This window comes from Miniopterus schreibersii, assembly GCF_964146895.1.
Source record: "Miniopterus schreibersii genome assembly, chromosome: 6".
Taxonomy (NCBI): Eukaryota; Metazoa; Chordata; class Mammalia; order Chiroptera; family Miniopteridae; genus Miniopterus; species Miniopterus schreibersii.
Window position 1 is genome coordinate 15,565,952 of NC_138107.1, and position 27,617 is coordinate 15,593,568.

The 27,617-nt window shown below is 40.1% G+C and overlaps 1 protein-coding gene across 9 annotated transcripts in view; it reads left to right on the top strand.

Moving 5' to 3' along the window:
* The window catches only part of RUNX2 (RUNX family transcription factor 2), a 306,549-nt gene that overhangs the window by 153,456 nt on the left and 125,476 nt on the right, over positions 1–27,617 (top strand). For all 9 annotated transcript variants that reach the window (XM_081140283.1, XM_081140284.1, XM_081140287.1 and 6 more), the window contains one exon: positions 17,822–17,983. In XM_081140283.1, coding sequence (XP_080996409.1) covers positions 17,822–17,983 — 162 coding nt within the window. The remainder of the gene's footprint in view (positions 1–17,821; positions 17,984–27,617) is intronic.

Here is a 27,617-nt window from a genome sequence, read left to right on the forward strand (position 1 = left end):
TAAAAATAAAATATCTGAACACTGAAGAGAACCAGATATCTGCATCAGGGAATAATCTTAGAGACTGTGAAGAATAGCCATGTCTTGGCCTAATAAATACTCTAAGTGTTAGTATGCAGGAATCAAAGGGTTAATATGTTCACTAGACATGTGTCCTTGATAAAACTGTAAGGATGAAATTCACACTACTGTGAATTTGAAGCTTGTAGCTACAGGTGCTGCTGCATTTAAAATAATAGACTTTGGATCACTGATTAAGATGATCCTGTCCTTTTGTTTTTATAGTAACCCTTAGATTCTGTGTGTGTGTGTATGTGTGTGTAGAAGCACATGCATACATATATAAAAGTGTTTGTATATGATTTGTAAGGGAGTTATGATAGCTAGTTATATATACTTATATTTATATGTTCTAATCCTTAATTGTTTGCTAATTATATTTTGCTAATGACTAATACTTTTAAAATGGTCTTTGGAACCTATGTGTTGCTAGATACCCTTAAGAAGATGCTTTTCTCAAGACTTTTTCCTCAGATCTAAAGATGACATCATAAAATAGAACCAGAGACATTTTGGAATCTGAAGTTACCTTAGATATAGTTAACCAAAAAGTTGTGAAGAAAAGCTACATTTTAGCGGCACCTCCCCCAACCCCATACGTGAGTGCAGTAAGGGTGGGGCAGGTTGATGCCCAGCGAGCACCTGAGCAGATGAGGTGTGTAGCCGTCCGCACAGACTGAGCTCTCCTCTGGTTGCCATCCTCTCTCCACCCTCCTCCCTGTTGAGAAGCTCAGGAAGGCTGAGCTCATTGACTGCAGTTTTACAGCCAGTTACTGGCAGAGCACAGTTAGGTCTCTTGACTCCTAATGTGGTATGGTTTTTCTTATACAATACCATGCTGCAACTCCATCATGGTCATTTCAAAATAATGTTTAAATATTCACTGGATATATTTCTAAAAATGAAAACATAAAACAAGTTTATATCTAGGTTCTGATAGTTTTTTGGAATTATATTACAAGAGTATTAGCTCTGCATTTTGGGATTGCAGCATAGTAGAACTGACTCATAGATCAGTCTTCTCCTTGTTTTAGCATCTACAAGGTACTGGTCCCAACAACTTACTCAAACTTTCCAAATTTGAAGATTCACATACATATGTGCCACCCCACCCACTTTTGGTCATGTGTACTTTCTTTAAATACTTCCGTATTGTCAGTGAGGTAATACAGGTATCTGCCCATAACCAAGGATTTCTACCATGCAGAGTTCTGCTATGACCCAAATTATTAAGAAAACCCAAGAACACCCGTAACAGCAGCAACTTCAAAGTAAATTGAATAGCTCCCTTTTTTTTTTCTCTCTCTGGATTAATTTTCTTATTTATTGAATAAGTATGACTTAGAGCTTACCACATATAGAGAATTGGGTCTTAGATAATATGGGAGAGAGAAGAAAAGTTCTGTCGAGTTAAAGTCTAACTGAAGAGATTAGACTTTAACTTTCTGTGCCCCAGACTATAATATTGTTGTTGCTTGAGTACACATTTTTCTCTGTGTACCCCCTTACTGTCCTATCTACAGGGGTCTCTGTCTGCTGACAAGATCCACCCATCTTCTAGGTCACTGTTATCTTCTCAGAAAAGAGTCCTGGAACCTTCATCTAGAAGGCTGCCTATCCACCCTCTAAGCTTTAGTTGACATTGCCTTATTTTATAGCTTCCGTGAATTTGCTTTTTCTTACCCTGCTAGATTATAAATTCTTTGAGGGATTTATTACAGGAATTTATTTTGTTTTATGCCTAGTGCAGTGGTAACATCTCATTAAATGTTGAACGAATGAAAGTTTAGATGAGAAGCAATCATAGCAAGAAGGGCTGGAATATCATGCCTTCTTAGCATTAACTGTTCTTTCTAATTTCCTCTCCCAGGGTGTCGCTGTTCCCTGGTGGTGAACAGTAATGGCAGAAATCACATTCAGTGTAGCACTTACATAGTTTAGGCATTTGGTATCATTCTAGTTTGGGATCTACATAATTGCATGATTAAATTTAAGTTCTACTTAAGAGCCTTCCCTATAATGAAAAGATTTTGTGACTTCTTTGTAATGTACCACACCTGCATTTTCGTTCATGTAATCCTTTGGATAAAGGCTTTTGTAACAGAAAGGGCCAGTTAGCTCTCCTGGCTTAGCTCTCTTGATATCTCAAGCTCTTACCCCAAAACTGACAATGATGATCATGGTTGGTTGTATAGTCACTACTAGTTCTCACACTTGCCTACATAAAGGGCAAGTCAGATTCCCAGAAGACTGAAATGAAATTTGAAATCATAAATCGATGAAGTCATAAGCACTTAGTGTTTCATATTAGTGTTCTCCAGTGCCTCTTGCAATTCTAGGGCTGGCTTCTTCGCAGTGCTGGTCTGATGGTGTCACTCTGCTGCGGTCTTTAGTGGTTGATGTTCTTCAGGGCCCAGGGCCTCCTCATGGCTTCCTGAGGAAGTTGCTTCCTCTGGAGCTTTTTTTATCTTTAGACATCTGGTGCCTGTCTCTGGGTGCTAGGAAGTACCTAGTCTGTCACAGATGTCTTCTTTGGATTCAGAATGTGGTAGCAGTAGAGGAGGGATAGTGTTGTTAGGAGATATTGCTCAAGATAATCACTGTTTTAAACTCAGTGCTCTCTAGATGGGTGAACTGCACCTAAAAAAGAAGCTGACTCAGGCCATTGCGTTTGGCGGGTTGGGACAGTCACCTAACCTTTGGGGTTGGCATTCTGTTATTCTGTTTTTTAAGTGAACAAGATAGATAGAGCTTCTACTCACAGGGAGCTTACATTTTAGTGATATAGTCAGTAAATGGGTAAATAGCATACATACGAGACAATTTGAGATTATAGTAAACGCTTTGGGGAAATGAAATAAGATAATGCAATAGCAATTTAGGAAGGGAAGAAGCTAATTTTGATTAAAAAGTTGGGAAAGGAATCTTTGAAGATCCATGAGCACAGCATTTCAGGCAGTGAGAAGCTCATGCAAAGGCTCTCAGGAAGCAGTGAATGTGGTGTTTCCTGGACAGGAAGGTCAGTGCAGGTAGGAAGTAGTGAACATGGGGAACAATACAGAAAGGCAGGCAGGGGCTAGATTAGAGAGTCTTCAGGGCCCTGATAGGGAGCTCGGATTTTGTTCTGATTGCAGTGGGGTACTATTGAAGGATGTGAAGCAAGAGAATGATATTTCATATTTTTAAAAAGTCACTGTGGATGCTATGTGATGAATAGATCATAAGGGAGCAACAGTAGAAACAGGGTCATCATTTAGGAAGCTCCTGCAGTGGCCCAGGAGAGAGTTAAGGGTGGTAACATTTCTTTTCTTTCTTTAAAACTCAGATCAAATGCTGGCACCTCTGCCAGGCCTCTTCTACCCTGAGCTCAGTCTGAGTTTTCCATATCACTGTTCTACTGATGACAGTTATTTATTCACATGTCTGTCTCCCCCATCAGAATTTGAACTTTCAAAGCCTAGGGCCATGTTTTGTTTATCTCTGTATCCCCATTGTCTTATATAGTGCGTTTGCTTGGTGACTTTGGTTTGGTGATGAATGAGTGAACAGGTCATTAACTCCTTCAGGAATGTGATCCATTATTGTAACCCTACTATTTTTCCAGTACCCATTTGATTGAATAACTATTAGCTAGCATTGACTGAATGTGTATCGTGTGCCAGGTATTGTTCTGATGGGGTTATCTCACATACTCCTCACAACAGCTCTGTGAGATAGTTATGAAGACTTGAGGCTCAGAGAAGCTAAAACACTTGCCCAAGGTTCCACTTACCTCTAGTAAGTGGTAAACATAGGAATCAAGTCCAGATCCACATAGCTCTTAACTACCACACGCCCTTGGGGAGCTGACACGTACTTCCATAATGGTTTTACATAAAGTCCTTATTAAAGCCTTACAACAGTTCTGAAAAGTACATATTTTGCAGATGGGAGAAGTTGGTTGTTTGAGAAATGACTTGCTGAGGGCCTCTTCAGCTGTTACACTTGACTGTGAGTTCCAGATCCTTAGCAGGCAGTCACCCTCATCCTCATCAAGCCTGCATGTTGCTCACAGTCTGAATGACATGTCCTAAGGGACTCAGTTCTTTTTCTTCTCTCCATTGGATATTATTTAGGATCCTTAGAGACAATATTTTTATAAAAAAGATGCATTAGGAGTATCTGAATTATGCTTTAAAATGCAATATAATTGTTTTTAATGATTAAATTGTAGTTGTATGAGTATATATATTAAAGGTAACAATTTAAGGAATATCCTGAAAAACAACTTGCCAGACATCATGTAGAATAACAGTAATCTTACCAGCAGTTACCTTGACTGAATAGGAGTTGTTTCCACCCAGCTTCAGTCTGATTCTGTATTCCCTTGGCAAACAGTGTTCCTCCTTTAAACATTAAGAGGATCGCAGCCAGTTGGGCCCATTGGGCTGAGTTGTGTATATACCTGGCTGTCCTAGGCCTGAGTCCACTGTGCTTGCACGGAAACATTTACTGGTATAATCCCCTCAGAAATAGAAAGGCACCACTAAGTAGTGTCTCTCAAGTTACTGTTTTACTCAAGTGCTGAATGACCACACGGTTCTTGAATGTGAAACAAGTTGGGAGGTGCAGTGGGCATGGGTGGGTGGTAGTGGCTGTGAGTGAGAGGGAAAAGGAACCCATGAGATGCTCAGGACTGAGCAGGAAGAACAGTCGCAGGTGCCATCAGTGTGAGGAGAACTCTCGGGCGTGGAGAGTGGGAGTTAAGTGAGGTCTCGCGCTTTATGACCACTGTGGTCCTACTCACTTGTAGCCACCTGTGTCTTAAGGAACTGAAATCACCGCACTCAAAGACAGGTTGTTGGAAGTACTGTTCTTCTCCTTTGGTGGTGCTGTGTTTTAATTGCTGAAGTTACTGGGAAGTCTTGTCCTATCTTCTTCCTTTTAGAACTTTCGGGCAGGATAGCCAAGTGCACGCATGTGAGCAGAAATTGTCCTTAGAGGAGATTGCTGGTTATGGTCTTTGTGATAAAATGGCCCAAGTCCTGTGTGCAAATTGCTGCACTCTGCAACTCTGGCAGCCGCCGTGTGAGGAAGAGCAGGGTTCACATCCTGCCTGGGCTGGCTTTGACGAATACAACTCAGTGAGATGCTCTGAAGGCCTGGTGGTCAACACGTCGTGTTGTGGCTCAGCCAGTTAGCCCCATCCATAGATTAGTTTCTTACAGGTCTCAGGACTTCTGTCAGTTGGAATCTCCGTATTAACTGAAGATGCTTTGGCTTTATTTTGCTTTCAGAAAAACAGAGAGGGTCATGTTCCAAGAAAAATTAATTTCTCGAGTTCCAAAAACTTGTCTTTATAATTTCCTCTTATCTGGAATAGAATATGCATGTTTAATATCTAATTGTGATAAGACTCCATTTCCTACATAATGTCTCACTTAATGTCTCCATTTCTAGCCTGTTATTAGGTCTCTGCCCAGAGGAAATCTTAATTTCTGTCTCTCATTCTTTTCCAAAGCATCATCTTTCTCTTCTTAGTTTTATATCTAGTTACAGCTTTACATACATGTGTGTATATGTAAATGTGTACATACATGTTTGCATATCTTTTCCCTTTATTAGTTGCCTAAGGACCTCTTTCACCCCTTTTCCCTTTTGCAGTGGACTGTTGGCACAATGAATGAAATATTCAATCTACAGGGCTAACCCAGGGGCAAGGCAGGCATGCAATTTGGTGTAATAGATGCTCTGGTGGTGTATTTTGATATTTAAACACGGATGGGCACCCAGGGCTTCAAACAGAGAGCTGGTGTGTATTGTACTATGCAGGATTAAAAACAACAATATTTCACATGTATTATCAGCTTAAAAAGTATTTTCATTCAGTTTTTTTTTTACTTCAATTTATACAGAAGCATTCCAGGAATATAATTGTGTAGCACTACGCCCAGTTAAGATTATCAGATTCTTTCTAGGGCTTTGTTTATTTTGCTAAGGACTTGCTTTTTAATTGTTTAAAAACAGCTGGAAAAGACAGACTTCCCAGAAGAGTCAGTATTGTGAACCCTATTTAATGAATAAGAAAACTTAGGCGCCAAGAGAGTTCTGAACCTCTCAGAGCTGAAACTAGAAGTCAGGGTCCCAGGAAGGTGAAACTTGACAAGGTGGTTCAGGTGGGAAGCAGGTGAGGATGTAGGGAAAGGGTTAAGAATAATAATAAATGTTTGGCGCTTTCATCAAGGTGGATGTTGTGAAAGGAAAATGACTTGGTTAAGCATCATTGAGGCTCGTGCTAAGGAGAGGGATAATCGGAAGAGCCAGTCAGCTCAGTTATGTGATTACCTCCTTCAGTGGTTACAGTTTGTTAATAGGAGCGGGCTCTGGTGTGTGGGTCATCAGAGAAAATGACAGTTTGTCCTAGGACTCGGTGCAAGTCAGGGAAAACAAAGATGTTGAGCCAGTTGCCAACAGGAGGGAATGTTCTGGAGGTTTGTAGGTTATGGTAAAGTTGGAAGAACTGAAGAGAAACTGGCTCATCCTGTGGCCTTGGAGAATGAACAACAACTAAGTGAGAAGGTTAGGAGGAAAGATCTGGGCAAACCCAAGTTTCGGTTCAGGAGGGAGGTCGGAATGTCTGCTGCAAAGGTTGAAGGTAGATGGGAGCTCTTGGCCCTTCACTCAGCCACTTCTCCCATGAGAGATGGAGGGCCCACAGCTTGCTCTGTCTCTCCAAAGCTTCAGCTTGACACCACCTCGAGAAAACACAGTCCTCTAGCTCTGTTTCAACAGGGGGTTGGGATCTGTTGGTGCTCTGTTAATACATCCCAAGATGGTGTTAACTTTTTGTCATCCCATTGCACTGTCGCTCACAGTCCATGAAAAACTGCTCTTAGGACAGGCTTTCCCCACCATCTTTGAGCTGACTGCATGCAGCTCCATACTTTTGTTCTTACCCAGTTTCATCCTGGCTCTCACCTCCTCTCTCTGTCCTGTGGGGTTACTTTATGGTTCTGATTCTTCGTCCAGTGTGTTGGCTGGTCCGTACAGCTTTGTCTCATCTGGAAGCTTAGGAAGGTTGCATCTATTTCTTCAAGACTTTGATGAAGATGCTGGACATAATTAGGATTAGAATATATTTGGACACATCACTGTGTACCTGTTTTAAAGCTGACTGATCCACATCAATGACTGCTTTCTGGTTGGCCTCTGAACCAGCTATAACTCACATTAGAGATAAGGCATATATCTTGCTTGGGTTAGGATACACAATAGGCAGATGAGCTTTCTTTTAATCTATTGCTCTAGTAATCCTAGGGAGCAAGTTTAGTGAACCCGTCTGCTTTCCTGTAGTCACTGTGGAGATCAAAGTGAAAATCTCATTGTACATAGACTACTGAAAGTGACTTAAGAATTTTTATTGGACTGCAAGCAAGTAAATAACAGCAATGGCTCCAAAGAAATTGCAGATGGTCCCCAACTTACGATGGTTCAACTTATAATTTTTAACTTTATGATGATGCAAAAGCAATATGCGTTCAGTAAAAACTGGTTAGGCTATGATGTTCGGGAGGTTAGGTGTATTAAATGCATTTTCTGTTTATGATATTTTCAACTTAAGATAGTTTTATCAGGACATAATCCTGTTGTAAGTAGAGGAGCATCTGTAGTTGAAATTTAGATTTTACCAATAGCTTTGCCATTTTCAGAATAAGGTAAATGGGGTAAAAGAATGTAAAACTACTATATATTGTGTGGTAAACTTTAAAGGCATTAATTTAAAATAAATTAATAATTGTCACATGGAAGAGTAATCCTAGAGAGTAAAGCTAAGATTAGTAGTGAGTGGAGTTACAAAGAGAAATATTTTACTTACTATGAGGAAGAACTTTGTAGACTGTCTGTGCTCTGTCAACTAGAAGCCCTTTGCCTACCTGGTTGCCACAATTTCTTGCAATATTGTGGGGTATTAATTCACCTTGGAGGAGAAACTTGAATGCATTTAAAGCAGCAAATTGCTTGCTCTTATCTCCTTACTTCTCTTGGGCCTTAATTTCCTTTTAAGCATGTTTGTTCTGCTCTTGTGTTTGAAAAAATTTTTGATAAGGAAGATTAAATCAAAATAGTGTTGGGTAATTTTCCTTTTTAACTGTCATCAGTAAAAATTATGTCCATTGTTCTCAAACTTTAGTGTCATCTAGGGAGCTCATTAAATGTACAGGTGCCCGGGCTTTACCCCGAACCAGAATGTACCAGGTGGAGCCTGCCTAATTCTCCACTGCAGGCCCAAGGCCAGTTACACCAGGCTTACCTTGCTCACCCAGAGCCAACCCTGATCCAGCCAGGCACGTCTCAGGAGCCTTATTTTCAAGGTCAGATGTTGTGTGGGGGCAGCTAAGTGCTCTAGGCTGCTTCCCAGTTTCCTGAGGGCACCACCCTTGTGTCCATTTCAGCTGCTGTTTTCCCTCCACTCCCTTCCCTGTGTGCCCAGACTTAGACTGGACTTCTGCCGGGTTTCTAGTGTGATGCTGTCAGAGGGAGATTTTAAACATGCATATCTGATTATGTCACACCATTCTTAAAAACACCCCTGCGACCTTCCATTGCACCTCCAGGGTGGCCCAGCAGGTTCTGCATAGCCTGGCTCCTCCCTGCCTGCTCTCCAGTCTCATGTCACACTGTTTTCAACCTTTTGTCAGTGATCCAACCAAACTGTCTTTCTCAACTCCCCTTCTAAAACTATACTGCCTCAGTCCCAGGAACTTGATTCATGCTGTTCGCTTTTCCTGAAGTTCTATCCATCCCCACCTACTTATCTACTGGACTTCTGCTTGCCATTCGGTTCTTGGCTTAATCACCACATCTTTAGAGAAACCTTTGCTGACCCCCAGGCGTGTTTGGAGTCCCCATGGTACATTCTTATAGTGCCAAGGATAAGTCATTTTTCACATTTACCGCAGTTGTATGATTAGTTGGTTAATGTCATTTTCACCTGTCAAACTGAAAATTCTATGAGTGCTTAATATCCCTAGTGCCAAGCACAGTGCCAGAGTAGGCACTCAATAAATATTTTTTGAATGAATGGATGAATGATCGGGAGACATTTCTTAGAACTGTGGATACCATTAGCTATATGACAACAGGAATCACCATGCCTGAGACCTTCTATAACCCTGGATGTTGATATTAGACTGATTAGAACCTGGATTTATTGTCTCCACTTCACTACTTTGACTTGAATAAAGAGTCACTTCCCTTGGCCAGTACCACATCCCAGTTATATCTCAAGTTCTGGTCCTACCTGTTTATCGCTTATTCCCCTCTCTTTGCCGTCTTTAGTTCTGAGGTCCAGGGTATGCCCAGGCTGAGGCCAGGATAAGTGTGACATGTGCTGTGACCTCTTGTTGCTTCTGTTAGGTTTTCCTTTTAAATGAGAAAATCCCTTCATTTTCTGTAAGAGAGTTATGAGTTCCATTCAGCCGAAAGTTAGTGATACTTCACTTGATCTTAGCCGAAAGGCGGGGAAGCAGTAAGTTAGTGATACTTCGAAGTTGCTTCTCATCACGCTGTTCTAATAGTTCAGCTTCCTTCTGGATTTTCTTTTAGCATCTAGTGCAGGAAATGATGGCTATATATTTCATTTCTCGTCCTCCTCTCTGCTGCTGTCTCCTAAGATTTACTAAGTTCCTCTTATTGTACCAACCTGTTGTCATGCCTGGTATACCCTACATAGCATCCAATTTTAGCCAGTTTGCTGGTTTTCCCCCCTCCAATTTCAGTCTAAAGCTCTGTGACTCAGTTGGGTTGGTTTTCTGCCAAGTGATCTGGCAGCCACCTTGGTCAGTCTGAGAAAGCCCCCAGTGGGGACAAGAGGGGGAATCCAAATCTTGCTGCTAGTGTCTTCTCTGCTGACATGAGCCCAACCCTGTGTTGGGAGGTCCATGATGTCAGCCCGTCAGCTACATTCCACAACCACCCCAACTGAGCTCAATGTGGCTTTAGTAATTTTTGTTGCCACGGCTATCTCCAGAAAGGCCTGAGAGTAGGGAGCTCATGTTTCTGAGTAATTAGAATCATAGCATTTCATAGCTGGAAAACATCATAGAGATAACCCATTCATTCTCATCTTACAGGTGAAAACAGTCAGACTCAAAGAAAGTAAATTTGTGCACGACTGCACAGTTAGTGCCACAGCCTCCAGCCCAGGGCTCTTCCTGTGCTTGGAGGAACCTATTTGTTTTAGGACTATGTTTTCTATTAGTCAGGAAAACTAGAAGTAAGTGGGAAAGTTCATTCAAATCCACTCTAGCTATAAAAGGGTTATTAGAGAAGACATAGAATTTAACAGTATTTAGTATAAGTTGTTTTGAAATGGGAATTAATGTACGTGTGAATGTGAGTGTATATTATGAATGACAGTAATATGACAAATAGTTGAGGATGGAAATTGTAAATCTGCCCCTCTCTGTTAATAGTATTGACTTTACTTGACCCTGGTAGCAATTGAGAGGCATAATCTTAAACTAGTAGACTCTGCTCATTTTAAATACCCCAGTTTTTCTCAAGAAATATTTGAGGCCTACACAGCCTGATTTGAGTACTGATTAAAGAAAAAAATGGGTGGAGGGTAAGGGGGGCAGATGTCGATCTAATTGCACCCTACTCCCCAAATGCAGCAGGTGCTCCCTGTAGACACTGAGCTTTGGCAGAAATCACTGGCTGTTGTGTCACATTACACAGAACCCTGCTGGCAGCACAAACAGGAAGAAGCCTTCTGTGTGCTGGCTCAGGCTTTGCCCTGCTCACTCGTTTCCTCCCGTCTCTGCATGAAGTTCAGCACCATGTCCATGGTGCCTTGTTGTGAATGATCCTGAGGAAAGCGGGCCCTTCTTCACACCCACACACGTTTAACCAAAGTGTATACAAAAGGAGGCCTGCGAGGAGCAACCACTGAGTGTCCACACGTTCCTTTTTCTGGGCTTTTGTAAAGCTCTCTGACTGCTCTGCCTCTGCCCCCCCCCCCCCAGACTTATTAAGAAAAGACTTCTACATGTCCTCTCTGAGTCATTTCATTTCCTAGGGTGCCTTTTTTCTAACCGTCTGCCCTCCTCCTCCCCCTCTTATTATGAGCCCATGTGTTTGGAGTTCAATTATGCAGACATGAAATTTAGCTTTGCAATCATTTGAAAGTATGGCTGTTCTTAGAGCCCATGACTTTTTACATATCATTTCAGGAAATGCACAGCCACTCCTTCCCTTTCCCTACACCAATTACACACTTCAGAAGCTATGGTCCAACCCAGAGAAGAGAGCTTGCCTCTCCTCATACCCGTAGGATGAAATAAACGGTTGTCTCCATTTATGCCAAGACAACTTGAGACATGGGAACCCTCCTCCCCCAATTAGCACTTTTGAGTGTCCCCTGGGTATGCTGCTTCTGTACTTCTAGGTTTTGGAGTTTATAGAATGGAAAGCAGATGCAGCCAATCTCTAGGTAGCCTGAGCCAAAGGAACACCACCCTAGAGGGAGAACTTATAAAGTCCACTCTGACATTAGTGTTCTGTGCTTCATTTCTCTCTCTACAGCTTTTTTTTAAAGACACAAGTACATACTTCAAACATTTTTGAATTAATTGTTTTACACCCATTAGTCTTTTCCAACCGGTTGTGTAAGTTTTTTAAAGGCAAGAAATGTCTTTTGTTTCTTATCTGTCTCTCAGGCCATCGCACTGCCACGCAGACATACTGGAGTTGTTAATCACAGTAAAAATGGATAATCTGCTGATTCACCAGAACAACATGTAAAAACTTCCCTCCTCAAAAGTCCTGTTAATGTGGCAGTTGTGACCATCGTACCTTGCGGATAAGAAAGGGATAGCTAATCAGAGCCTTGCCCTCAACTTAGCGAGCTGGGAGAGAGACCGCCCCGTGCGCGCAGGCCCTGGATTTCCCGCACCGTTTTAGAATACAAGCCGTGCGGAGCGCGGCTATGCAGCTTTGACAGTAGCTGAGTCTGGGACAGACTTTGTTTCAGTTGGAATGACTGCTGAAGGGATTCCTTTTGTCAAATGACTGGTTCCTCTGTATTTAACCTGAACGCTCAGTAGCTAGATTTGGTCTGTTTACAGAGGAAACCACGGTTTCTTCTGAAAGTGCGCTGTTGCGATCCCAGCCGTCCACGCTGCCTGCCCGGTGGTAGTTCTTAGCGCGCTTGCGCAGGTAGGGCTGGGACTGTTTTCTCGTGGGCTTTAGCTCCAAGCTCTCCAGGCGCTCTGCTCTGCTTCTTTCTCCTCTTTCCCATTTAGTCATTTTGATTAGTCACATCCTGTCTGTGAGACAGCAGGCCCACAATATAGGAAAGACCTGATTTTCTCTCTCAGTTTGTTACATGTCAAATTTCATTACAAATTCCCTTTAAAATCCCCTTTTTTAGGTGCTCGGGGAGAAGTTTGGGGAGAAATAGGGATGGGGCCTTATTGAAATGCTCATGTGATATTTAACATTGCAGGTTTCCCAAGGACTAGTATATGTGCACATAAAAACCCCCAAACCAAGGGTTTTGCTTTGAAATTGTCATATCTATATAAAAACATAATCAATATTTTGACTTTTTATAATATAGTAATAAAATAATATTAATACTGTTTCTGAAGTTTGCCATGTAAAAATAATGAATTATAGTTTTAAAAAGGCCATAAAAATATTCAAAGTTTAACAGCAGTTTTCATCTTTTGAAAATTTCTGTGAAATAGTGTTCAGTTCTCCTCTCAGTACTCATGGGTGCTTGTAGGTAATTGAAGCCACCCAGGATGTAACATCAAGACTATGATTGGCCCCTCTATCCCCTGAGACACAAAAATCAAGGATTTTCTTTTGTTGGAGTGGTAGGGCATGGTATTTCCCTCCATGGTTCTGCCAACTCGAAAAGACAAACTGTTCAATGTAACTCTGGATAGGTAGAGTGAAGGAATGGATTATACTAGGTCTGAGGGACCTGAGGTTGAGGTGAAGACAGTTTCTTGTTTGTTAGGGTTAATTAGTAAGTGTGTCTCGGAGCTGGGCCCTGTATTCTTCCTTGTTAGTAACCTTGGGGTTGACTGGTGATACCTAAAAAAATCTGTCACCTGCTCTGACTCATCCAAGTTAAGAGTGAATCTCAGAAGTCTCAGGTTTCTTCAGGAAGTTGAATTCAGAAATCCTTTATGAGATCAGGTTGAGGTGGCTTTTCTCTACTGTGAATAATTGTCCACAACAAAGCAAATATGCTGTAATCCTATATTTATAATAGAGCTATATTTTCTTGATGATTGGGCATTTGGAAGTCAAGATATTTTATAGCTATTTTTTCTTCACTAAAATTTGGAAAAAAGTTAAAGTGTACAGTATTAGAAAATACACTGAAACATGAAGATTTCTTGATCTGGGAGAAAGCAAGACTGAGAAGGAACATGATTAAAGTTAAATGATTGTAATGGGTATTGACATGACCAACACAGACATATTCTCCAAATAGTGGACTTCAAAACTATAGGAAGCTTCCTAAAAATTGTCCTCTGCTAGAATAAGAGTTTACAGGCTGGAAATATATAAATACAGAATGAAGGTTCAGTAAAGGTATAGGTTTTAATAGAGGTGAGCATTTATTGGGTTCTTTCCATGTGCTAAGTTCGTCACTACATTATCTCATTTAATCTTCATAACAACTTTAGTGGGGAGGTCTTTCTGTTTATCCCCATTATACAGATTAGATAGGTTGGAAGTTCAGATAGGTTGCATAATTTGTCCAAGATCACACAGGCCAGAAGTGGTGAAGCTGAGATTGATCATTGGTGGCTCCTTCAGAGTATTAAGAAAGGCCTAGGGTGTTTGGAGACCATTACTTGTTTTTTAAGATTGCTGTCCCACACAGGGAATATAGTCAGTAATATTATAATTGTGTATGGTGTCAGAAGGGTACTAGACTTATTGGGGTGAACACTTAGTAAGTTATAGAATGACTAAACACTGTATTGTACACCTGAAATTAACATAATATTTTATGTCAACTGTAATTGAAAAAAATTTTTTTTAAAGATTGCTATCCCTGTTAAAATTACTTATACTAAAATCTAGTGATCCCCACGTGGCAATTCTTGAGTTTTATTTTTCTTTAGTAACTCTCTTCTTAAGTAGGTCATTATTGTAGAATCTCAGGAGGGTGGCTTTGAAAGAGATTGGCTGGACTGCAGCCTGCCCTCTGAGAGACCGAAAAACCCCACAACAACACAAAAACAGGGACATTTTCTCATTTGCTTAGGGATAGTGAGAAGTGATTTTTGCTATTCTTGGATATCCCAGGAAGGACCTCCTCTAAAAGTAAAACTATCCTTTAATATACTGCTCTGACAATCAGGAAGTTTATGTAAAAGCTAAAACCTCACTGACACAAACTGCTTTTATGGGGGAAGTTAGAAAATGACTAATTACTACTTCTTGTAAAATTCCATTGTTCACTCAAGCCACCCTGGGAACTTCATTCAGTGGTTTATTGAGCACCTACTATATGCCAGGCATTAATACTGAACTGTGCTGAATGTGACCTTGGAAATCTTCAAGAAGAACACCAGGCAACCCAGACACCCTGAAGAGTTTAAAGTCAGATTTTTAATTTTTTGAATAATAATGATTTGCACTCAGTGTGTATTATTTAATGCTACACAATTCTGTGAGATAGTATTATCATACCTGTTTTACAGATGAGGAAATTAAAGCTCAGCAACATTAAAAAACATACCCCGTATTACACAGCAAAGCCTTGGTGATGTAAGCTCCTAAAGAGAATATGTCTTAATACAGTACTTTACAGTTATCCAGATGCTTTTACTTATATTATCTCATCTAATTTTGTAAACAAAATGATAATAGTTATTATTATATTCATTTTACAGATAGCAATAATCACTTCTACTCATTATATACTTAATATTGCCAAGAGTGCCAGATAACTTATCATATAAGGCCTAGTTCATATAATGCTCACAACAACCCTAATAGGCATCATTATTCCCATTTTACAGATGAGCCATTGAGGCCTCAAGAGTTTAAGTGACTTAGCACAGTGGGAGCTGTGATTCAAGCCTAGGCTTGTCTGCTCAGCCCAGTACACATAACCACTGTGCTGTATTCACTTTACCATGTTATGCTGCTTCATTTTCCACGTGGGGAGACTGAGGTACAGAGAGCATGTTAATGGCTGAGGTCATAGAGTTTATAAATAGCAGAGCTGGACCCCAACTCAGATCCTTTCCTCACTTGTTTCCTGGCACTGGGCTGCCTTTCTGCACAAGGAGAACTGAAAGGCTGTATCTTACATCCAAGTTAAGTTCCCCAATTCCTTTGTGATAGGCTTAATTTTAATAGTTTTAGTCATTCTTTACATTTCTTTGTATTTTCCCCATTTGGGGCCGGGAGCCCCTCATACTACTAGTAACAACATGTTCCAGGAGAGGAATGGACATACAGGCCACACCGCTTGCTCAGGAAGTCATCTGGTGGAGTTAGATTAGAACTCATATCTAAATTTGAGTCCTCTGTGCCCAACTCAGCTCTGTGGTTCTTGACCTTTTTCTCTACTGAAAATGTTGCTTAAAAGAAGGCCTTGCCTTTACTAGATTGCTTCTGGTGCTGTAAGGAATGCATCTTTTCCCATCTGAAGATCATTTCCCATTTCTCTGAATAGTGAATTACATTAATGGGTAAAGCAAGGAAGTCAGTATCAGATATATAACAAGGACCACTCACTCAGATTTGAAATGTTGCCAATCTATACAATCTCAGCCTTGAACATTTTAAAGTCCAAAAGTTCATTACTTTAACGATCAAGTATCCTTTAGATTTCTGAAGGAAAAGTTTATGGTAACCATTTATAGTACTATACTTGTATTCAAATTGCAAACTCAGGTAAATGTTTCTTAAAATTGAATTGGATGAAAGTTTTCTATATATTTGTTGATAGAGTAAATATCAGATAAATATCCAGATGTATTTAATTATTTTGACTCAAGAAAAGTATGTCCTATTTAGACAGTCTTTAAATAAATTGTTTCTGAGTTGAACAAATAAACAAGAAATAGCTGAAACTAAATGACTTTGACTGTATAGAAACAACTGAGAGGCTGTTCCAGAAAAACCTATGTCGTCTTATTCTCAATTTTATTTTTAGAGATAAATCTGAATTGACTATTCAAATATATTAATAGTTTTTGAAAATTAAGCTTTTCATATTTAGAGGCTGATAGGTGATGTGAGAATAATTTTAAACCTATTACAAGTGTATTAACCCCATTGCAGATGTGTTCTAACCATGGAACTAACCCTGTGTCACCAAGAGGTTTTGTTTTGTTTTTTAAGAGAAAAATTAATACTTACTGAGTGCTTCCCATGCTATCTTCTCTTCATAGTTTTCTCATGTAATTCTCACATCCCTATGATTTAGATATTATTATTACTCCTCTACCTCCTTGTACAGATGAAGAAACTGAGGCTCAGGTCACTGAGTAATTAAGTCAAGATCACAGAAAGTAGAAGTCTCAGAACTTGAACCTAATCCTGAACATTCCAAAGTCCATGGATATTCTAATATACAAAGATGTCTTTAAAAATTAACAAAATTTTTTAAATTAACAAAATTAGCAAACTAAAGTGTTACGAGAAATTGTCTTGAGATTCTGTTTGATTAGCCCTCAAGTAAGAACAAACCAGTTTGAAATAAACACTTTTTCACTCTGGAACACATAGAGCAAATTTACCTTTTTTTTCTTGTGTAGACTGAAACTCTTGATAAATCTGCTTGGCCTTGATTTGAGTTTGTTCCTCCAAGAAACTCCATAGAGATACCTCAGAAAATATTGTTTATACTCAGCAGCGAACCCTAACAAGTTGGCTGCCCATTATTTTTATTATTACAGTGACTGTAGGTAACATTAGGTCACATTCCAAACATGTGACATCTTTTTAAAATAGATTCCAATAGGATTAAAGACATTTCCCTGTTCTCCTGTTTTGGGTCATTTTCTTACTGTCTGGATGGTGATGAAGCTTTTCAGTTATTAATGATAGTTGACTTTGAAATTAAGTTTTGTCTTTTAATAAAGGTTATTTTCTGGAGTAACTGCCATGGGAATAATATAACCAGCTGCCTCTGTTCTTTGCTTCTCACATGCTGTCTCCCCTGTTCCTACCTCTACCCCCAACCTCCTCTTAACCCCTATGCAGAAAGTGACACCCCATTGACCTGCCTGCAAAGAAAGTGAACATGCCAAAATGATGGAATCATGCACTTTAAAAACTAGAAAGCGTATCTGGTAAAAGAGTAGCTGGATGTGCAGCAGTAGAAAGCAGCAGTCTACCTGTTTTTTTTAACTAAGTTAATTGTTCAAAAAAAATTTTAAACTTAAAAACACACACAATAATACATGTTCACTGGAGTAAATCAGAAAACATAGAAAATAAATAAAATGGAATTTGGCTTCATAAAGATAGCTGCAGCAGAATGTTTTCTAATGACTATTAGACTTTCCAAATAGACATATTTATGTCAGAGACAAATAGTTGTTATGTGTGATTCATTTTGTTACTTTTATTGACACTCAGAGTCTATATAGGGCCTGAGAGGATGGGGTTGTAGAGAATAAATAGAATATATATATATATATATATATTTCCTGTTTTATCCTAAGTTTGGGTTGCGTGTTCTAAGGTCGCAGCAGCTGCTATACTAAATATTTTTTTTTCTTTTTCCCAGACCCCAGACAGGCACAGTCTTCCCCACCATGGTCCTATGACCAGTCGTACCCCTCCTACCTGAGCCAGATGACATCCCCGTCTATCCACTCCACCACCCCGCTGTCTTCCACACGGGGCACGGGGCTTCCTGCCATCACCGATGTGCCCAGGCGCATTTCAGGTAAAGACCACACTTTAAACACCCGCTCCCATGCAGAGGTGGGGTTGGGCTTGCAGGATGGGCCGAGTCCACCTTAAATATGCTCACAGTAACTCCATTAGACGCATGTGGGCAAGGGTTTGATACCTGGCAGACTGGGTCATCTGAATTATGGAGTCATCAAATATTCTAACACTTGAAGTCAAGAGACTGAAAATGCTCCAAGGATGGCATTATTTTCTTAAGATGATTTTTAATGCCACCCAGCTTTAGTCCTGCTGAATTGTATCCCCATTGGTGGGCACTGTCTCATAAGTAGGGCCTTCTCCTGAGGGTCTTATGCCAGGCCTTCCTCTGCTTGCGTTCCTTTCTTTTCCTGACATCTGCCTGTAAACCGAATGACAGAGTTATGGCCCAGCCCTCCATTTCTAAAGGCTTTAGGGTCCCAGGAGTCCAAGCTAACCAGTTTCAAGAGAGAGCACCTTAACACAAACCAGTTATCTGAAGTGCATTGAGGCCTGAAAGAGTCTTAAAAGGCAACGCGTGGCTTCCGAGCGGTCAGCTCAAGACGAGGCCGCCTTTCTGTGAACCACATGTTGCACCGCTGTCGCTCTCGGCGCGGCGGCCCCAGCGCTCACATGTCCGCTCTTCTGAAGGCACCACAAAAACTGGGGGCGCGTGGTGGAAGTGCGTGCGGTAAACAGCCTGGCCACCTCTCCCTCATGGAGAATTCCTCAGAGAAAGCCAGGACGTGTCCATAAAGACTCCAGACTGGCAAGTCCAGTTAAAGGCTCTTGGCCAACCATATGAGTCCTGTGACTAAGAAATAAATCTCTCAGTAAACCCCACTGTACATACCACAGCATTGCCCCGCCCCCCTAAATAAAGCAGTAGACCCCAGAGGCATATGGTTGGATCCTGTGCTTGTCAGACACTCTTCTTAGCGTTCGGGCTCCATGCACCTGTTTGACTCCTGGCCAGGTTAATGCCTTTCTTTCTTTCTCTTTGTGTTTCTGTCTCTGTCTCTCTCCCTCTCTCATTTTCTGCAAAGCTCGAAGCCGTTACTCACTCCGCTGAGTTGCATCACTGACAAGCTGAAGTTCCACCAGCAGGCTTGCAGATTTTGATTAGTTCAGACTCCTTTATTTCTTTCAACTGGGGAGGAGGGAAGGCTTTGTTTCTCAAGCAAATAGCAGGAAAGGGCTCTCTGGTCCTAGCGCCTTCACATTTTCTGTCGCAGATGGACTCCCGTAGGGGTGAGTGGGGAAAGGAGGGGTGGAGGGAGAACTGCAAGATTCTCTGGAAAACCATGTCACCACTTTTCATTACGACTGCTGCTTTCATGAATCATGTGCTATTTACTGGGGAATTGTGCAGCGTATAGAATCTTAGTTATCATTTCTCTTAAGTGGAATGACTAATTCCTTTAGACAAATATTGATTAAAGGCACAGGAAAGGACCAGTAAGGCATAGGGGGATAACAAAGGCTGAGGTGGAATCAAAGACAGTGTTGGATGCGTTGAGTCAGCTCTGGTCATTCCTTTTGTGCTTTATTCTGAGTGTTTTGTTTTGCATAGGGCCAACATGATACTGTGTCAGGACAGACTTGAGCCAACTTGCTTCTGTTTAGGGTCCTCTGGGTTCCATCTGTCCAACTTGTGTGGCTGAAGCAAATGTTGCCATTTGTCTTCTGGCAGTACCTAGAGGAAAAGCCTCAGGGAGTGATGGCAGCTTTAGAGACATTCATCCACAGCTTTTTTCTTACTGAGGTCTACTTGTATATGAATTCAGTGGGAAAGCCATTGAAAATAACACTGAAAAATGTTTATCATTTACATATGTCACATAGAACAGCCAGATTATTTTGAGTCTATCTACCGATCGTTACTTAAAACATTTGCATAAACAGGAGGCAGTAGGGGCAAAAACTGGTTAAGTGATCTGAGGCCAAAGGTAGGAGTGAACCTCTGCTTTAAACTAGTTTAAAACTGAGTTTAGTCCAGTTTTTTCCTCCCACCCCAAACATTTCTATGAGTTGTTACTGGCAACGTTACACGGTGCCAGGGTGGGAGGTTCTGTATAAACATTGAAGTGAGGAGAACAGAAAATCCCTTTGGTCAGCACGGGGAAACAGGAAGAAAGAACTGGATGTAGACTGTCAGGGAACTGGAGGAACCCTGATATACCTGCCCTTGCTCTTGAGTGTGGGGCTATGCCCACACCCCAGAGTGCTACCTGGGGGACTTAGGGACCAAGTTATCCGGGATGAGCACTATTTTCACTGCCCTGGCGACTAATCGTAGGAACCTCCTTGGAGATAGGCCTATCTCATGGGTTCCAAGGTGCATGGTTTCTGTTTCATTACCATTCCCGTCAGTGCCTATAGCTATCCCTAAGGTCTAGGATCCAATTTCTCTGTGACATGGACAGCTACAATATTAACCTTTGTCCCCATCTCTAAGCAGTCCCGTGTTCACTTTTTTAGTGCTTTCCAGATAGTTCACATTTTTACTGGAGTCATCAGTTCTCATCTCCCTCTATGAAGGGATACACAAAATATTCTCATACCATCATGGGTGAGAATAAAATCCTCACTTACATACAGTAGGATTGGAGGTTCAGGCTCAAGTTTGAATCCTAGCTCATACACGTACAGGACAAGTTTCTTCTCTAAAATTTAGTTTTATTATTTGTAAAATAAAGATACAATATTTCCCTTAATGTTACTGTGAGGATTCATTGAGGTTCTTTATGTAAAATGCTTAGGACAGGCCTGACACACATTATGCGCTAAACAGATTATAGCTGACATTATGAAGCTAAAAGTGTTTTGTAAAAAAGTGTATGTCTGTGTATAATTTGCAGGCAAGCCCTGGCTTAAATATATCAAGTAGATAAAAATCTAAACTTCTAAAAGGTATTATTTGCTTTATAAAATGGGTCACCACGGAGTATATTTAAAATAAAAACCTTTGAAATGAGTTAATACTCATATGCATTCATAAAGCACTTAATACTATGCCTGGCACATAGAAATACTCAGTAAATGTTTGTCATTATTACCATTATTATTCCGTGGATTTGTCATGAATATTTATAGAGCTAAAAGCAGTTGGGAGCCATTCACATCAAGTCAGTAAATCACTAAAAGAAAATAAGTATTCAGTTATAATGTTGGAAAGTAGAAAATGTTAAGTTACACTTACATGTAACTGGGTGTGATAATGTTCTTTTCCCAGAGAACGCAGGAATAAAAGCAACCAGAAAGCTCTTTCAGAAGAAAGTGTTCCTAAAGAAATTCCATTTCATCCTAAAAGGCCATGCCAAAGAGAGACCATGATTTAATCTGTGTAAAGACCCTCAGGGATCCAATTTTACAACTGCCTTTTTGGCATCCTTTTTTCTGAGTAATTTTTCAAATGTAGATACAAATGCTAGAACTTAATGAATTACAATAATGACAATGATATGACATTATATTATATAGTTCCTGTAGTCTCCCTCAAATCCTTTATGGAAGCAAGGTGTAAATAAAATGATATTATAATGGTATGTTACCCATGATCTCTAGTGCGAAGAAAGATACACAACCAGATGTCTTGAAGCTCATAGTTGTAATACAAAGTTCAGGAAATACTTTCTTAACCTTGAATAGCCTTAAATATTATAACAAGAACAATAGCAGCAGTTATAGGTTTATGACTGATCAATAAATTATTGTCATGTAATTGACTAATAAGGTCTAACTTATAATGAGGCGTTACCGTGCAGAAGCAGCCCTGTGGGGATTGGTCCCCCTTCCCCACCACACTTACTGTGATATGTATGCCTTATCACACAGTAACCTGTATTTAAGTAGCACCTGAGTGATTTTTTACATTATCTCATTTTATCTTATATGCTCCTAAAAGAATATTCAGAGGTAGGTGTTAAAGAGTAAGGTGTAGCCAGTAAACCTGACAGCCACCCAAACCACTGCTTGTCTTTACATCAGAATAATGTTATCACCCATGGCATTTTTGATGTTTAGAGCACTTGTGAGGCTTGATGCAAAGATTATAATTCTTTCTTGGGAGGTCATTACAAAATACTGTGTGAATAAATAATTATTGGCTTTCAAAATGCATTTAATGTAATTATCCTACTGTGAAAAGAAGCACAAGTGTTTATTGAGTCTGCTTCTTTGTCTTAGGGGTCAGATAGGAGCTACTGTTAGCCTGCTAACGGAGAGCATGCATAGGCTTATTTAATGCAAGTAACCCCTCCCCTGTCCCACCACCTGAGTGAAGTAGCTCAGATTAACCTAGATCTGTATCACTTTTTGGCATCCATGAGGTAGAAGGGATTTTTTTCTGTGATCTTGGTCACTGTGCCCATGGACCTCTCTGATGCTTTCTGGCAGTCTCTTAGAGACTTAGGATACAGGAATTAGATGCAGGGAAGGGCCCTATGTGTTCTCTGTCTCCATTACTGTCAGAGACGAAAATACATGTATGGATTATTTTTCTCTGCATTTGTAGGACCTTTTACATGAGACAGTTAAGAACTGTAATCTTTCTGAAAGTTATTTTTTTTTTTTTTCTGTTTAGGAAAATAGTCTTGAATTTCTTAAAAAATATTTAAATATCAAAAAAGTCCACTCAACTACACAGGACATTAAAGATATCTCTGTTTTTATGACTCTTAGTCGCTAATCTATATTTTCAAAGGTCAGCAAAGTGGGCATTAGTATAATAAATAAGATTACTAGAATTGTTTTATTACTACCACAAAATCTAGAAATTGCCAGTGGAAAAAATTCATTTAATCACTGAAGCTGTATTGGGAGGATTGTTTCATGTAATTTCACAATCAGTGGTGTTTGATGCAGTTCATTTCTAAATGTCCCTTATAACTGAGTTTCTATCAAGGACCCTGAATCAAGGTTTGAAACTAGCAGCTTCAGGAATGTGCTGCGTATATGTAGACAGTTTGTTTTTTAGCCAGGCCACTCTTAGCTCATAGGACAGAGTGATGCCTTAAGAGAGGTTAAAACGAAAACTTCAGCAATTAATACTAATAAACCGGAAAGTTGAAGCCACTGTAATAAAACAGCAGAACACCTACTTTTTACTACAAAACCATTCCTTTATTAAGAGCCACCTGCTTGGTAGACACACCTCTGCCACGACAGCCACGGGCGGGTGATGATTAAGTTTAATCGGAGCAGCTTTTATTTTGGAGCAGTTCTCTGTTTAAAGCCACAAAAGGGGAAGATATTAAATTTAATGGACCCTAAACAAAGGCAAGTCCTGCATTACCAACTGAATGTTCAATATTCTTCTCTGTTCTATGGACTGTGATTTGTTGGGTTATTTTTGCATTCTATAAGTTGAGCTTCGTCTTGCTTTCTCCAAAAATAGGCTGTCTTCTGACATGAGCAGGTGATGTTTTTGTCTTATTGCTGGAGGCCCAGGCTCAGGGCATACCTGGACCTCAGTTTACTCTAACTTTTGAGTTATTGGTGCTGAGGACCCAAGAAGTGGTTTCCATTCCTATTAGGTCAGTTGGGGATAGTTAGCCCAGCTCATAAAGTTGACTAAACTTGGCTGCGTGACTAGTTCCTGTTACTTGTAGTTAGACCGAGGTACCAAAGCTCGGAGTGAAATTTGCGTCCATGGTTTGATTCTGATTTTATGCGTGGTCCTTGTCAGATGTGTTTGTGAGGATTTATTTTTGATACGTGTATAATCACCGGCACATGGAGAAAAGATTTAGTAGTGAAAAGAATCATGCTTATGCAGGGATGGCAAAGACATGGTTATGAATTTTATTGAAAGATTTGCCGCAATCCCGCTCTTTTCTTGAAAGGAAACTTGGGAGCTTGAACCTCACTTCACCAAAAGTATTAAAGTTGATTTTCTAATGACACAGTGGCTTCTGTGGTTCACTGGGATCCCAGAAGAGGGTGGAGGCAATTTAACTGAGGAAACCCGAGTTTTAGTTTCATTGTCACTAAAGGTTCTTTGCACTGTTCTCAGATGTGTCAGTGAGTCTGTTGTGCGTCAGCGGTGGCGTGTGACTTACTCAGAACTGCCTGTGCACACGCCTCAGAGGTTCCGCAAGGACCAAGATGATGTCTGTCCACGGATTTGTTGTTCGACCTTTTAAGAAAGAAAGCTTGCCTTACCTAATAATGCCTGTGAAAAACTAAGTTGTGTCATTAACTTCAAAAGAGTAGAAGTGTACTATTATATGAATTTGTTTTTCAATTAATACTTTATATTTTAGAGCCATTTTAGATTTACAGAAAAATTGAGCAGATGGGATTTCTAAACTCGTCCTCCCTCGCACTTTCTGTTATTATTAACCTTTTGCACTCGTGTGGTGCATTTGTTACAACTGATAACCAGTGGCAGTGCATTCATTATTAACCGTAGTTTACATTAACCGTAGTTCACTCAGTGTTGTGCATTTCTGTGGGTTTTGCCAAATGCGTTAAATGCCATGTGTCCACCTAATGGTGTCATACAGAGTCACACAGAATAGTTTCGTTGCCCTAAAAATCCCCTGTGCTCCACGTGTTTATCCCTGCCCATCTGCCTCCCAGCCCCTGGAAACCACTGATCTTTTTCCCGTCTCTGCATTTTTACCTTTTCCAGAATGTGACGTAGTTGGAATCATACAGTATGTAGACTTTTCAGACTAGATCTTTTCACTTAAAAACGCACATTTAAGCTTCCTCTTTATCTTTTAGTGGCTTGATAGTTCATTCCTTTATACCACTGAATATTCCACTGTGGGGATGTCCTAATATTTTTGAAAACATCAAGACTGTTTTCCCGGCACTGAAGAATATAACTACACGATTTCCTCTTGTCCCTGACTTTGTCAGTGATGTTTCTTTTTAGGAAATATTTCATGCATTCCTTCCTGGGAAACACTTCCTCTGCCACAGCACTTGTCACCAGATGGTCCAGATAATGGCTTTCCATATCGTTGGTCCATTTTTTAATTAAATTGCCGCTTTAGTTTTGCCTGTGGACAAATTACTAAACATTTATCTTTAGGTGGTCATTCATATCAATTCAAGAACAGAACAGACCCAGCTAAAAATAACAGTCCATTTATGTGGCTACTTAGCCGCCTCCCCAAATATTCAGCCCTCCTAGATAGAGGGTGCTCCTTTTTCTTAGGGATGCCTGGCATTCCTCAAGTGTGCGGTGCTGTTTCACACTTCCATGCCAGTCCGCTTGACTGCATCATGGGCATGGCCCTGTTGATCCTGCTCAAACACCCCTTTTCCAACTGGCACTTTCCTCACAGTGAATCACTCTCATCTGCATGCATCCATTTCTCATCTCTGTACGCTGGACACCCTCTAATGTGTACAGATCTTCTTTTAGTGTAATCATTTGATCACACTCCTTTCCCCTTTTAGAGGAGGTAAGCTTCTCAAGGACTGTGACTGTGTCTTACAGATTCTTGAATCCCTATAACCCAGCACAGTTTTTAGCACATAGTAGGTGCTCAGTAAATGGTTAATGAAACAGATATTAAAAGAAAGATAAGCATGTAGAAGGAAAAAAGGAAGAAGAAAGGGAAAAAGAAGAAAGAAGATTTTGTTCACCTGGAACAACAAAGAAAGGGCAGAGCAAGAGGAACTTTTGTTGCTGATAAGGACAGGAAATAGCACAGTAAGAGTGTGCATAAGCAGTATGTATTTTTATCTCCAAGTCTCTCTGCAATGTGTTTCATATTTAGAACACATATCAAGACTGCATCTGTTTCCAGAACTTGCTGCTAACAGTTAGTAATAATGCCAAAACATACTTTAGGTCCAGCTTGAAACCAAATGATCAAATAGAATTTTTTATTTCTAATTTAGAGTCTGACATTAATTATAGCCATCATGAAACAAAGTGTCAAAGTCTTTTCTGAGAAAATGATAGAAATTATATTAACTAGGCTGTAAACTGAAGCAAAACTCTTCCTCTAAAACAAAGCAAAAGATCTGGTTTTGACAATGATCGTTTCTCAAAAAGTCTTATCTTCTTTAGGCTGATTTTTTCCCTGTACTCCCCCAGCCTCTCCCCTTTCTAGACCCTTGCTGTATGGTAGGGTTTTATGTCATCTCACTTCCTGCTCAGTGGTCTCTGGCACACTGCAGCTTGTCAGTGTCCCTCTGAATGCCAGACCCTGGAATCGAACTCCTTTCTTCCCGGCCTCCGTTAATGCAGCTGAAGCAGCCTTAGTTCTTTGGTAACCATATTGCACTGTTTCTTATATTAGCCACTTCTGTGAGGCTGCATGTCTTCACATTTTTTTACTTTTACAGATTTTTTTTGTTCCAAGTATGATAATTCATAGCTATTCCTGTTAACTTTATCTTATTTAATTCAGGTAATAGTCTCTGCCTCTCAGGAACTTCTTGGATGTTTATAATGTCATCCAATATATTAGTAGCCTCTTTCATTCCTTCCTACCTGGAAGGAATTCATTTCAGTCATTTCAAGTCAGCTCAACGAATGCTTGGTACATACTTAAATGGTACATATGAATGCTTGATACATACATACTTAATATGTGCTTAGGTGGGCAATGAACAGAAGTGACGAGAAGACATTGTCTCTGCCTTCAGGAAACTTTTAGTCTCATTGAGGAAATGACACATTGCAAATATGACACAGCTACGTGCCAGAATACGCAAATAGTGCTCAGGATGATTTTAGTGAAAGGAGATCTCCTTTGCTCCTCTGCATAACCAACTTTAAGACTTCTGCTTTAGGAAATTAAAAAAAAAATTCCATCCTGCTCAGATTATACTTCAGTCTGAGTTGCTCCAAAAGTGACATTTTTCAACTGGAAAAAAAATTACACTTGTTGACATGTGTGGTTTTATAATGTTTCTTAAGATATTACAAGAATATATAAGATCTTATCTTTCCCCAGTGAGATTGATAGCTCCTCGAGGCTAAGGGCCTGGCCTTCTAATCCTTTGCTGTCTGTCTGTGCAACTCCTGGGTTCATGCTCTGCCTGTAGATGCTCATGGGAAGTATTTGCACACAGAGAAGGATCTGCCCCATAGTCAGTGCTGTGTGCTTCAGGATTACTTAGGTCATGATTGTCATTAGGAATGGGCTTGTAGATCTAGAAGTGGGACTGTATAGGAGACTAATAACAATTGCCGTATACCTTAATTTCATATTCCATGACACAAATATGTTCCTAGCAAGTTATTATATTATGAAATTTTCCACTCTCTTTAAAGGGAAGCAACACTGTTAGCTCTATGCTATAAAACACATGCACATATGCATGTATTCACCTCTTCACCATAGTTAGAATGAATATACATATAAATATTCTTGACAGACCTATTATTTGGGATCTCCATAAATATCAGCTAAGGTACCACTTACTTTTCAGGAAAAACAGAACCATTGAAACATGTCTTAGTACTCTTTTGGTACTTCATTGAGCATTGATTTCTCAGGAAATAGAAATTGATTACTGCTGGTAGAAAGGGGAACGAGAAGCTGCAAGATTGTTTTAAGTTAGTTTTTAGGTTTGTTAATACACAGAAATAGTTATAAGGGGAAACTTAGGGAGATATGTTTGAAAGAGGTAACTAAACATGTAAAAAGTTTTTTTATAATTAAAATCCTATGCAA